At 45.0% G+C, this 14,407-nt stretch overlaps 2 protein-coding genes across 2 annotated transcripts in view; one reads left to right on the plus strand and one right to left on the minus strand.

Moving 5' to 3' along the window:
- The window catches only part of LOC311124275 (uncharacterized protein), a gene marked incomplete at its 5' end in the record, with an annotated part of 339,652 nt that overhangs the window by 36,370 nt on the left and 288,875 nt on the right, over positions 1 to 14,407 (minus strand). The window lies entirely within an intron of this gene.
- LOC311124269 (uncharacterized protein) lies at positions 737 to 14,073 on the plus strand (the record flags this gene model as incomplete). The annotated part of the gene is made up of 4 exons (XM_084198438.1): positions 737 to 1,169; positions 9,214 to 9,412; positions 9,554 to 9,694; positions 14,055 to 14,073. 4 exons carry the CDS (start codon positions 737 to 739, stop codon positions 14,071 to 14,073), a joined length of 792 nt encoding a protein of 263 aa, XP_084054564.1.

Here is a 14,407-nt window from a genome sequence, read left to right on the forward strand (position 1 = left end):
AGCCAATGTTGACTGCAGCTGGCCCATCTAGCAGAAATCCCTCAGTTCTGCCTCCAGGACAAGACTCATCACAATAAACGTCAACCTGCTTAAGAGGCATTAGAAGAAGACACATGTAATATTACCAATTGAACATCTATTGTAGGATAAATCAATGTTAGAGTTTACATAGCTGGCCATATTAGATGTTGCATTTAACTTTATGAGTTTGTTATGTAGGCTTCTTCTAACCCATTGCTTTCTACTACAGATAATAATATGATTAGGTTATATCTTTAGGCCTACAGAAAAAACTGTCTGTCAGATTTCCAGTCTTCAAGAATAGGATTTGAATTATGGAAGTATAGATTAGCCAAATTGTTTTACCTGAGCATAACTCATAAACTAAGGACTTATCAAGTAATATTTTACTGTGATATTTTACCCACTCCAGTCAGCAGATGGCGATGTGGGACTTTAAGGCTATGCTGCTAGTGTGACGTATAATCTAGTGGACGGGACGCTTCTTTCAACAGCAGCAACAGTTAGTCAGACACCTCGGTAGCTTGCTAGACAAAATAGCCCAACCAATAAAGCTCTTTAGACGCTTTCGTGTATATTAGCCACTGTGTTTTAAACCCACTTCTGTCGTCTAGTTAGTTATCCCATTTAATTTCATATTTACGGTGTTGTTGTTATTGGTCAGCTAGGTGGCTGGTTAAGTTAGCACTAGCCTAGCTAGCTAACATCCCCGACCATGAGCTCACTAAGCTACTCTCCTCCTGCTAAAGAAGAGGAGGTCTGCTGGACGGAGAAAGAAGCTCTAGTGAAAGAGGAGGAGGAAGAGGAGGATGTTACAATACAAAAACAAGTAGAGGGTGAAGCTGTTACCGTGAAAGAAGAAGAGAAAGACGTTACAGTGAAAGAAGAGGAAGACGCGTTCAGAGTGAAAGAGGAGGAGGATGTTACAGTGAAAGAAGAGGAAGACGCGTTCAGAGTGAAAGAGGAGGATGATGTTACAGTGAAAGAAGAGGAAGACGCGTTCAGAGTGAAAGAGGAGGAGGATGTTACAGTGAAAGAAGAGGAGGAAGAGATAGAGGAGGATGCAGTTTTTGGAGTGAAGAAGGAGGGAGAGATTACTGTCACGTTGAAAGATGAAGATGAGGAGATAGGAGATCTGATTAACACCAGTAAGTACCGCCTTAAATGTGTTTTTCACTTTGGATATTTGGAGTTCGCTCGTCAATTCAATGGAGAGAGATGCTACTAGCATCATGTTATGAATTTCCAAAGCCATCTCCTATAGTGTTTTTTCTCAAAGTTGTCGGTATGTCACGTGTCCTACTTATCAGTACACTCAGAACAACTTAAGCATTACGAAACTTCTATTTGATCAAGTAAACATCACGTAGCACGTAAGCCATTCATTTTGTTGACCAACTTGGACCAGCTCATTGACCTCCATACAAAAACTCCACCTGCTGGAAGGAGAGATATTCCCGTGAGTTGGTTCTCTCTCTTCCTCTAGGGCTACACTAGCTTGTGCTAGCTAGCTAGTAATCTCCTTCCCAGACACTTCCACGCAGTGTGGGGACGAGGTTAGCCAGCTAGCTACATTCCCTCGGCGTAAAGCAGTGCTCGGCAGGCCGGGGCTAAGGACACAGTGAAACACAGACTTGCCGTGCAGGCTGTTGTGCTGCTTACAACTTGGAGGAAAACATTTGGCCACGTTAACTACCGCCGGCGACACCGTGATACAGCTGCCCAGTGGGAAGCACCTCAGGCCGGCATGCACCTCGAACACCGGTGATTTGGTATTTTATTAGGTGTAATGGTCGTTCGCACTGCTCGTCTTCCTGCTCCTGAAATCAGTAACGTGTTGGTGCTTTCAAGAGAACTCGGAACCTCATAGTTAAAGTGTATGGAAGTTTGTTGTGTAGAGCTTCCTGTTTGTCGATTCCGATATTTTCCAAGTGGGAAACCAAGGAAATGTTTCTATGGAAATGTTTCAAGTCGGAAATGTCAGAATGACCGATTCCCCAGTTGTCTTGAAAGCGGAAGGAACTAATTGGTAAGTCACTGTGACATCCAGTTGGTGACCAACTCTCGCTCGACCATCAAAATAAACACAACTCTTGAGTCACGGGATGTTGGGAAGCAAGGTGGTTGTCTGAAATGAGCCTCCCGATAAAACCCTCCCAGTTTCCTCAAAGTTCGATAGAATAGTCAATTTAGTATCATTGTTTTTTGAGGGATTTTGTTGTTTTGTTTTATCTAAATTTTTCAACAATGTCTGCGTTGAATTCAGCTTCAACACACGTAGCACAATCGCTAGCGCAGCGGCTAACCGTCTACCTCTTGTTGCACTTATAATAATAATAATATGCCATTTAGCAGACGCTTTTATCCAAAGCGACTTACAGTCGTGCGTGCATACATTTTTTTGTTGTTGTGTATGGGTTGTCCCGGGGATCGAACCCACTACCTTGGCGTTACAATCGCCGTGCGCTACCAGCTGAGCTACAGAGGACCACACTTCAGCCAGTATGACTTTGAAAGGGCAGAACATAGAACCCAGCTTGTTGTCGGCCTTGGAATCATCCCTGCAGAAGGCCATGGAAGAAATGGGTAGAGTCAAGCACCATTCTTGAATCTCTTGAGTCTGATGTTTTCTCAGGTCAAGCGATCTCAGATGAATATGCAAGAAGATGTATCGGTCCTATTACAGAGGCAATATGAGGCAGAGGGTCAGAGATCAACGCTGGAGGACGACAACGACCGACTGATTTAAGGAAGTCGAGAAGAACGCCAAACCGTGTGAGGATCTCCACAGAAGCGTTCAAGATTCAGCTAACCGAGACAGGCTCCTCAATTTAAGACTTTTAGGGGTCTGGAGGATAGCAGGCCGCGGGAATGCGTGAGACGAATTATCTGGGAAGCTCTTGGGAGGGATCTGGACAAATCCGAGCTTCAACGGAGTCCACCGTTCCCTAGCAACAATACCACGGGAGAATCAGCCGCCTTAGACCGATCATCATCCGCTTTCTCAGGGATCTGGAGAGAGAGTACTGGCGGCTGCAGAAGGGAACGTATCGGGAGAAGAGAGAGGTGACTTGGAAGGACTAAAGCTTATGTTAGGGGCACAATAATAGCACACACCAGCAGAAAGAAAATGGAGAAAGAGTTGGAAAAAAACTAAAGTCTCAAATTTAAAGAGTTGGCGAAAAATAGTTATCCGAGGAAAAATCCCTATTGAAACAAGTCTGTGATCTGAAGTTTCAATGACGTGAGATCTGTAACAAAAAAGGCTGAATATGTTTCTGCTTTGAAGAAAGTGGTGAAAGAACAGGTCCATTATTGGCTGGACAATTGAAACAAAAAAGATGCCAGTTTTGTAATACCAGCTATCAAAAGTGGAAGTGTGGAGGTACTGACTGGTACAAAAGATATTAACAATGTGTTTTATGACTTTTATTGGACTCTTTATATAAGTCTGAATGTAACTTAGACCCAGTTAAATTGAATGCCTTTTTTTCCCCAGGGGGTGTCCCCAGATCAAATAAAGGATTTGGATGCTCCTATACTAGAATCTGATATGAGAACAGCCATCACCTCAATGAAGTCTGGAAAGTCACCAGGAGTAATCAAATCAAATTTTATTTGCCACATGCGCCCGAATACAACAGGTGTGGACATTTCCGTGAAATGCTTATATGCAGCCCTTAACCAACAACGCATTTATTTTTAAATAAAAAAGTAAACTAAAACAACAACAACAAAAAAGGTGTTGAGGGGGAAAAAAAGAGCAGAAGTAAAATAAAATAACAGTAGGGAGGCTATATACAGGGGGGTGTTAGACTGCTTCCTGGTTGAGTGTTTATAAGAGGAATATTGGCGTTATTATAATAATATAATATGCCATTTAGCAGACGCTTTTATCCAAAGCGACTTACACTCATGTGTGCATACATTTTTACGTATGGGTGGTCCCGGGGATCGAACCCACTACCCTGGCGTTACAAACGCCGTGCTCTACCAATTGAGCTACAGAGGACCACCAATGTCATGCAATAAAATGCAAATTAATTACTTAAAAATCATACAATGTGATTTTCTGGATTTTTGTTTTAGATTCCGCCTCTCACAGTTGAAGTGTACCTATGATAAAATTTACAGACCTCTACATGCTTTGTAAGTAGGAAAACCTGAAAAATCGGCAGTGTATCAAATACTTGTTCTCAAACATATACTCATTAAAATACAAAAACACAGTCATGGGAAAATATATTGAGACCTAGGTGTCTTTTACACATGTATATACAGTGGGGAGAACAAGTATTTGATACACTGCCGATTTTGCAGGTTTTCCTACTTACAAAGCATGTAGAGGTCTGTAATTTTTATCATAGGTACACTTCAACTGTGAGAGACGGAATCTAAAACAAAAATTCATAAAATCACATTGTATGATTTTTAAGTAATTAATTTGCATTTTATTGCATGACATAAGTATTTGATACATCGGAAAAGCAGAACTTAATATTTGGTACAGAAACCTTTGTTTGCAATTACAGAGATCATACGTTTCCTGGTTGACCAGGTTTGCACACACTGCAGCAGGGATTTTGGCCCACTCCTCCATACAGACCTTCTCCAGATCCTTCAGGTTTTGGGGCTGTCGCTGGGCAATACGGACTTTCAGCTCCATCCAAAGATTTTCTATTAGGTTCACGTCTGGAGACTGGCTAGGCCACTCCAGGACCTTGAGATGCTTCTTACGGAGCCACTCCTTAGTTGCCCTGGCTGTGTGTTTCGGGTCGTTGTCATGCTGGAAGACCCAGCCACGACCCATCTTCAATGCTTTTACTGAGGGAAGGAGGTTGTTGGCCAAGATCTTGCGATACATGGCCCCATCCATCCTCCCCTCAATACGGTGCAGTCGTCCTGTCCCCTTTGCAGAAAAGCATCCCCAAAGAATGATGTTTCCACCTCCATGCTTCACGGTTGGGATGGTGTTCTTGGGGTTGTACTCATCCTTCTTCTTCCTCCAAACACGGCGAGTGGAGTTTAGACCAAAAAGCTCTATTTTTGTCTCATCAGACCACATGACCTTCTCCCATTCCTCCTCTGGATCATCCAGATGGTCATTGGCAAACTTGAGACGGGCCTGGACATGCGCTGGCTTGAGCAGGGGGACCTTGCGTGCGCTGCAGGATTTTTATCCATGACGGCGTAGTGTGTTACTAATGGTTTTCTTTGAGACTGTGGTCCCAGCTCTCTTCAGGTCATTGACCAGGTCCAGCCGTGTAGTTCTGGGCTGATCCCTCACCTTCCTCATGATCATTGATGCCCCACGAGGTGAGATCTTGCATGAAGCCCCAGACCGAGGGTGATTGACCGTCATCTTGAACTTCTTCCATTTTCTAATAATTGCGTCAACATTTACATTTTTTAAAACATTTTAGTCATTTAGCAGACGCTCTTATCCAGAGCGACTTACAGTTAGTGAGTGCATAATTTTTTTTTTTATACTGGCCCCCCGTGGGAAACGAACCCACAACCCTGGCGTTGCAAGCGCCATGCTCTACCAACTGAGCTACAGGGGACTACAGTTGTTGCCTTCTCACCAAGCTGCTTGCCTATTGTCCTGTAGCCCATCCCAGCCTTGTGCAGGTCTACAATTTTATCCCTGATGTCCTTACACAGCTCTCTGGTCTTGGCCATTGTGGAGAGGTTGGAGTCTGTTTGATTGAGTGTGTGGACAGGTGTCTTTTATACAGGTAACGAGTTCAAACAGGTGCAGTTAATACAGGTAATGAGTGGAGAACAGGAGGGCTTCTTAAAGAAAAACTAACAGGTCTGTGAGAGCCGGAATTCTTACTGGTTGGTAGGTGATCAAATACTTGAAAATCATACAATGTGATTTTCTGGATTTTTGTTTTAGATTCTGTCTCTCACAGTTGAAGTGTACCTATGATAAAAATTACAGACCTCTACATGCTTTGTAAGTAGGAAAACCTGCAAAATCGGCAGTGTATCAAATACTTGTTCTCCCCACTGTATATATACAGTACCAGTCAAATATTTGGACACCTACCCATTCCAGGGTTTTTCTTAATTTTTTACTATTTTCTACATTGTATAATAATAGTGAAGACATCAAAACTATGAAATAACACGTATGGAATCATGTAGTAACCAAAAAAGTGTTAAACAAATCAAAATATATTTTATATTTGAGATTCTTCAAAGTAGCCACCCTTTGCCTTGACGACAGCTTTGCACAATCTTGGCATTCTCTCAACCAGCTTCATGAGGTAGTCACCTGGAATGCATTTCAATTAACAGGTGTGCCTTGTTAAAAGTTAATTTGTGGAATTTCTTTCCTTGACTTCTTCCACATTTTTGTTACGTTACAGCCTTATTCTAAAATTGATGATATAAAAATGTTCCTCGTCAATCTACACACAATACCCCATAATGCCAAAGCAAAAACAGGTTTTTAGATTTATTTGCTAATAATCCCCAGGAATAATTCTCAGAGTAATAATGTTACTATATAATGTTATAATGTATAATATAATATAATAATATGATGTAATATAATATAAAGATACTTGGAAAAAGAAGCTGAATAGAATGACAACATTAGAACTAAACAATTCAACCTCCTTCCAGTTAGAACTAGCTAGAACATCCTTCAGCAGCCCGGAAACAAAATCTGTTTGCGCGAGGCATTTCCGCTGACTCTGGGACCGATACCAGTCTCAGGTTATTGGGGCAAGAAAATCCCTCTAAGCTCACACAGCTCTCCTGCACCTTTTTCAGATCAGCCAGCCAGGCGTTTCACGTCAGCCTCCAGAGAGGTAGTCAGCTCTCCCAGCCAGGCGTTTCACGTCAGCCTCCAGAGAGGTTTTCAGGTCTCCCAGCCAGGCGTTTCACGTCAGCCTCCAGAGAGGTAGTCAGGTCTCCCAGCCAGGCGTTTCACGTCAGCCTCCAGAGAGGTAGTCAGGTCTCCCAGCCAGGCGTTTCACGTCAGCCTCCAGAGAGGTAGTCAGGTCTCCTAGCCAGGCGTTTCACGCCAGCCTCTAGAGAGGTAGTCAGCTCTCCTGCACCTTTTTCAGATCTGCCAGCCAGGCATTTCACGTCAGCCTCCAGAGAGGTAGTCAGGTCTCCCAGCCAGGTGTTTCACGTCAGCCTCCAGAGAGGTAGTCAGCTCTCCCAGCCAGGCGTTTCACGTCAGCCTCCAGAGAGGTAGTCAGCTCTCCCAGCCAGGCGTTTCACGTCAGCCTCCAGAGAGGTAGTCAGGTCTCCTGCACCTTTTTCAGATCAGCCAGCCAGGCCTTTCACGTCAGCCTCCAGAGAGGTAGTCAGGTCTCCCAGCCAGGCATTTCACGTCAGCCTCCAGAGAGGTAGTCAGGTCTCCCAGCCAGGCGTTTCACGTCAGCCTCCAGAGAGGTTTTCAGGTCTCCCAGCCAGGCGTTTCACGTCAGCCTCCAGAGAGGTAGTCAGGTCTCCCAGCCAGGCGTTTCATGTCAGCCTCCAGAGAGGTAGTCAGCTCTCCTAGCCAGGCGTTTCACGTCAGCCTCCAGAGAGGTAGTCAGGTCTCCCAGCCAGGCGTTTCATGTCAGCCTCCAGAGAGGTAGTCAGCTCTTCTAGCCAGGCGTTTCACGTCAGCCTCCAGAGAGGTAGTCAGCTCTCCCAGCCAGGCGTTTCACGTCAGCCTCCAGAGAGGTAGTCAGGTCTCCCAGCCAGGCGTTTCACGTCAGCCTCCAGAGAGGTAGTCAGGTCTCCTAGCCAGGCGTTTCACGTCAGCCTCCAGAGAGGTAGTCAGCTCTCCCAGCCAGGCGTTTCACGTCAGCCTCCAGAGAGGTAGTCAGGTCTCCCAGCCAGGCGTTTCACGTCAGCCTCCAGAGAGGTAGTCAGGTCTCCCAGCCAGGCGTTTCACGTCAGCCTCCAGAGAGGTAGTCAGGTCTCCTAGCCAGGCGTTTCATGTCAGCCTCCAGAGAGGTAGTCAGGTCTCCCAGCCAGGCGTTTCACGTCAGCCTCCAGAGAGGTTTTCAGGTCTCCCAGCCAGGCGTTTCACGTCAGCCTCCAGAGAGGTAGTCAGGTCTCCCAGCCAGGCGTTTCATGTCAGCCTCCAGAGAGGTAGTCAGCTCTCCTAGCCAGGCGTTTCACGTCAGCCTCCAGAGAGGTAGTCAGGTCTCCCAGCCAGGCGTCTCACGTCAGCCTCCAGAGAGGTAGTCAGGTCTCCTAGCCAGGCGTTTCATGTCAGCCTACAGAGAGGTAGTCAGGTCTCCCAGCCAGGCGTTTCACGTCAGCCTCCAGAGAGGTAGTCAGCTCTCCTAGCCAGGCGTTTCACGTCAGCCTCCAGAGAGGTAGTCAGGTCTCCCAGCCAGGCGTTTCACGTCAGCCTCCAGAGAGGTAGTCAGGTCTCCTAGCCAGGCGTTTCACGTCAGCCTACAGAGAGGTAGTCAGGTCTCCCAGCCAGGCGTTTCACGTCAGCCTCCAGAGAGGTAGTCAGGTCGGAGTCAGGTGTAAAGGGCTGTAATCATCATGGTGTAGAACTCTGTTGTTGTTTTGAGTGAAGCAATAACAGGCAGTCTCGTTTCGCAGATTAGTTGAATCTGCTTTGAAAAGTACCAGAAACCTCTTGCCCACAGTGGTCTAAAGTAGTGCACTGTATAGGGAATATGATGCTTGTATTCAACTACATACATTTTCATCTTAACTTTCTCAGAGCGTAGAAGAAGAAGCATAGAAGAAGCTTGATGGCCTCGAATTTTCATTTTAGCGCCCCCAGACAAAACCACACCTCTGGGCAAAGTGCGAGTCTCTGGGCTTTCAGGCTCAGGAGAGGACAGTGATGAAACTGGGTCTTGTAGGCCGGGTTTTTCCTCAGTCCTGTTTTTGTCTTTATGTTTCGTGACATTTTGAAAGCAAAGTAGTCTTGCGTACTCCAGAAAGGGATCACCAAAATAATATTTGAAAAGAAATACGGTTTTACTGCTAAATTCACATTAACTTTAAGAATACTGCGGGAGCAAACGGAAAACACACTGCGACCGAAATGTTTGATGATTGTCTAGGTTGCCTTGGTGACCACTGTTCTTCACACTGGCTATTACTTTCATGAACTCCACCCCCAAACAAGACCAAATCTGAACCAATCATAGACGTCTGTTTCACAAGTTTGGACACACAGTAACTGGATACTCTGTTTGTCTTTGGCAGGAGAGAGACCAGACTCTTCCTCTGACAGCGGGAAGAGTCCTTCAGGGGACCCAGACCAGGGTCCTTCAGGGCAATCAGACCAATCAGAGGCTCCCAAACCAGCAGGACAACATCACTGCTCCCACTGTGGAAGGAATTTTACTAAATTAGGGAGCCTGAAGAAACATGAGAGGACACACACAGGGAAAAATACTTTCCAGTGTTCCGAGTGTGGGAAAGGTTTTCTTTGGTTATATCACCTTAAAAGGCATGAGAGGACACACACAGGAGAAAAACCTTTCCGGTGTTCAGAGTGTGGAAAGAGATTTAACGAATTAGGGTACCTGTTAATACACAAGAGAATACACTCGGGAGAGAAGCCTTACCACTGCTCCAAATGTGGAATGACTTTCACCTGGTTAGGGAGCCTGAAAACGCACGAGAGAATACACACTGGAGAAAATCCTTTCCAATGTTCCCACTGTGGAAAGAGTTTTAGCCAGTTAGGGAACCTGAATAGGCACAAGGGGACACACACAGGAGAGAAGCCTTACCAATGCTCTCAGTGTGGAAAGAGTTTTAGGGGTTTAGTGAGCCTGAAACAGCATAAGAGAATACACACAGGAGAGAAGCCTTACCACTGTCCCCAGTGTGGAAAGAGTTTTAGATGGTTAGGCACCTTGAAAATGCACGAGAGGACACATACAGGAGAAAAGCCTTACCAATGCACCATGTGTGGAAAGAGGTTTACCCAGTTAAAGTCCATGAAATTACACGGGAGGATACATACAGGAGAGAAGCCTTACCACTGCTCCCACTGTGGAATGACTTTTACCTGGTTAATAAACATGAAAACTCATGAGAGAATACACACAGGAGAGAAGCCTTATCAATGTTCCGAGTGTGGAAAGACTTTCAGGGGTTTAGTAAACCTGAAACAGCATGAGAGGACACACCCACAAGAAAAGCCTTACCAATGCTCCCTGTGTGGAAAGAGTTTTACCAAGTTAGGGGGCCTGACTAGGCATGAGAGGACACACACAGGAGGGGATAAGACCTACCACTGCTCCCTGTGTGGAAAGACATTTAACCGGTTAAGACATCTGAATAAGCATGAAAGAATACATACACAGGAGGAGAAGACATACCACTGCTCTCATTGTGGAAAGACATTTTCCCAGTCAGAGGACCTGAAATCACATGAGAGAATAGAGAGACTGTGTTCTGACTTATGTTTTTGACTGAGAATTTGTGTTGTTGTTGATGCCACATAAAATCATGTTGTTTAATGAAATCATTTAAAAAATCGGTTGACTTAAAAAAGAAATAAATTGTATCATGTATAAATGAGATGTAAAAAATTAGGTGTATGACAGGTGTATGAAAAGTATTCCGACCCCTTGACTTTTTCCACATTTTGTTTCGTTGCAGCCTTATTCTAAAATTGATTAAATTACACACAGTACCCCATAATGATAAAGCGAAAACAGGTTTTTAGAATTATTTTCACATTTATTAAAAATAAAAACAGAAATACCTTTATTTACCTTAGTATTCAGACCCTTTATGAGACTGGAAATTGAGCTCAGGTGCATCCTGTTTCCATTGACCATCCTTGAGATGTTTCTACAACTTGATTGGAGTCCACCTGTGGTAAATTCAATTGATTGGACATGATTTGGAAAGGCACACACCTGTCTATATAAGGTCCCACAGTTGACAGTGCATGTCAGAGCAAAAACCAAGCCATGAGGATGAAGGAATTGTCCATAGAGCTCTGAGACAGGATTGTGTAGAGACACAGATCTGGGGAAGGGTACCAAAACATTTCTACAACACAGTGGCCTCCATCATTCTTAAATGGAAGAGGTTTGGAACCACCAAGACTCTTCCTAGAGCTGGCCGCCCGGCCAAACTGAGCAATCGGGGGAGAAGGGCCTTGGTCAGGGAGGTGACCAAGAACCCGATGGTGACTCTGACAGAGCTCCAGAGTTCCTCTGTGGTGTTGGGAGAACCTTCCAGAAAGACAACCATCTCTGCAGCACTCCACCTTCCAATAGGACAACGACCCTAAGCACACATCCAAAACAACACAGGAGTGGCTTCAGGACAAGTCTCTGAATAACCTTGAGTGGCCCAGCCAGAGCCCGGACTTGAACCCGATCTAACATCTCTGGAGAGACCTGAAAATAGCTGTGCAGCGACGCTCCCCATCCAACCTGACAGAGCTTGAGAGGATCTGCAGAGAAGAATAGGAGAAACTCCCCAAATACAGGTGTGCCAAGCTTGTAGCATCATACCCAAGAAGACTCGATGCTGTAATCGCTGCCAAAGGTGCTTCAACAAAGTACTGAGTAAAGGGTCTGAATACGTATGTAAATGTGATATTTCCGTAAAAAACAACAACAGCTTTTGCTTTGTCATTATTGGGTATTGTGTGTAGATTGATGAGGAATAATCTTTTAAAATCAAATTTAGAATAAGGCTGTAACGTAACAAAATGTGGAAAAAGTCAAGGGGTCTGAATACTTTCCGAAGGCACTGTATTAGAGGGAAATCGTTGCTGTTTGGGGAGGAGAGGCCAACCAGCTTGTCTAAGGAGGAAACCATTCCTGTTTGGGGAGGAGAGGCCAACCAGCTTGTCTACGGAGGAAACCATTCCTGTTTGGGGAGGAGAGGCCAACCAGCTTTGACAGTGATGAGGGGTGGTCGTTTGACCGCGGACCCGTTACGGACGCAGGCAATAAGGCAGTGATCGCTGAGATCCTGGTTGAAGACAGCGGAGGTGTATTTAGAGGGTAAGTTAGTCAGGATGATATCTATGAGGGTACCCATGTTTACGGATTTAGGGTTGTACCTGGTAGGTTCGTTGATAATTTGTGTGAGATTGAGGGCATCTAGTTTAGATTGTAGGATGGCCGGGGTGTTAAGCATATCCCAATTTAGGTCACCAAGCAGTACGAACTCTGAGGATAGATGGGGGGCAATCAATTCACATATGGTGTCCAGGGCACAGCTGGGGGCTGAGGACGGTCTGTAGCAAGCGGCAACAGTGAGAGACTTATTTCTGGAAAGGTGGATTTTTAGAAGTAGAAGCTCAAACTGTTTGGGCACAGACCTGGATAGTATGATAGAGCTCTGCAGGCTATCTCTACAGTAGATTGCAACTCCACCCCCTTTGGCAGTTCTATCTAGACGGAAAATGTTATAGTTGGGGATGGAAATTTCAGAATTTTTGGTGGCCTTCCTAAGCCAGGATTCAGACACTGCTAGAACATCAGGGTTGGCGGAGTGTGCTAACGCAGTGAAAAACTCCAACTTAGGAAGGAGGCTTCTGATATTTACGTGCAGAAAACCAAGGCTTTTACGGTTACAGAAGTCAACAAATGATAGCTCCTGGGGAGTAGGAGTGATACTGGGGGCTGCAGGGCCTGGGTTAGCCTCTACATCACCAGAGGAACAGAGGAGGAGTAGAATAAGGATATGACTAAAGGCTTTAAGAACTGGTCTTCTAGTGCGTTGGGTACAGAGAATAAAGGGGGCAGATTTCCAGGCGTTGTAGAATAGATTCAGGGCATTATGTACAGAAAAGGATATGGAAGGATATGAGTACAGTTGAGGTAAACCTAAGCGTTGGGTAACAATGAAAGAGATAGCATCACTGGAGGCACCGATTGAGCCGGTCTCGGCGTGTATGGGGGGTGGAACAAAGGAACTATTTGAGGCAGTTTGAGAGGGACTTGGGGTTCTACAGTGAAATTGTATAATAAGAACTAACCCAAACAGCAATAGGCAATGCATATTGACATGGGAGAGAGGCATAAAGCAATCACAGGTGTTATTAGAGAGAGCTAAGACAACAACTGGTAATAGCGATAAAGTTTGGGCTGAGGCTAAACAGAATAAACAGGACAGGGTACCGTGTAAAGGAACAGTCCAGCAGGCATCAGCTGTGCAGCTGAGTGATCATAAGGTCCAGTGAACAGCAATATGTGAGTCCGAGAGCAGTTCAAATTGGTGCTTCTGCACAGCTAGCAGGAAGCACAGTTGTAGTTTGCGTGTGCTAGCGGGCCGGGGCTAGCAGATGGATCTTCGTGGTCGTCGCAACGGGAAGCCTGTTGAAATCACATCAGACGATTTCGTCGGCAAACCAGTCGTGTTGGATCGGCGGAGCTCAGTGTCAACACTAGGAGGTCCCGTCCGGTTGACAGAGAGGTATATAGCCGTGAGATGGGCCTGAGGCTAGCTCAAGGCTAACTGGTGCTTGCTATGGGGCAATGGTAATTAGCCAACAACAGGTTGCAGCTAGCTGGTTGCGATGATCCGGCGCTAGGGTCCAGTGATTCCGGCAGAAAGTCCGATATGCTCTGGGTCGATAGCACGCTGTGCAGACTGGCCGACGAATTGTCCAGGCTAGAGCTGGCTGGTGGATAGTGCAGGCCACGGACAATGGTAAAGACGCTAACGGTGGCTAATAGCAAGTAGCCATTCAGTGGCAGCTTGACTAGTTTCAGCTTAAGGTTCTTGATGAAAGTTATAAAGAAATAATAGAATCCTTTCCACGTTGGGTGAGGCGGGTTGCAGGAAAGTATATTTAGTTAAAGAATGAAAAGTAAAATTGAGAAATATATATACAAAATAGACACAAAAAAAAAGAAACTGGAAATTTACACTAGGACAATGAATAAAACCACGACCGCACTGCTACGCCATCTTGGAACAAATTAGCTGGGATTGGGGCAAAAGTGACACCAATCAGGCCTTTATTAAAACACTTTTTTTTCAAGAAATAATCAAATAGTTTGACCACCCTGTTTGGAAGCTTTTAAATGATCTCAAACTCAACCGTTAATATTTTCCAGTGATGAAGACAATGGATGATTCATTGCATGGTGGGGTTTGCAAAAAGAGTCAACTTCGAGCACCTTTATCTCATGAATGTTTTGGCTTTCAGTTACAAAAAGTCACTTTCTTACCACTTCTTCCAAAGGCAAACATGCTTTCTTCTTTATCAAAAGGGATGCTGTCAAAAATGTATTGAATTCAAATGGATTTACCCAGTCTACAAAGCAGTACAGCCACTCTGTGATGACAAGCTCTGCTCTTTTACAGTGGGGGAAAAAAGTATTTAGTCAGCCACCAATTGTGCAAGTTCTCCCACTTAAAAAGATGAGAGAGGCCTGTAATTTTCATCATAGGTACACGTCAACTATGA

Source organism: Coregonus lavaretus (assembly GCF_964263955.1).
Source record: "Coregonus lavaretus genome assembly, contig: HAP1_SCAFFOLD_69, whole genome shotgun sequence".
In the NCBI taxonomy this organism is placed as follows: domain Eukaryota; kingdom Metazoa; phylum Chordata; class Actinopteri; order Salmoniformes; family Salmonidae; genus Coregonus; species Coregonus lavaretus.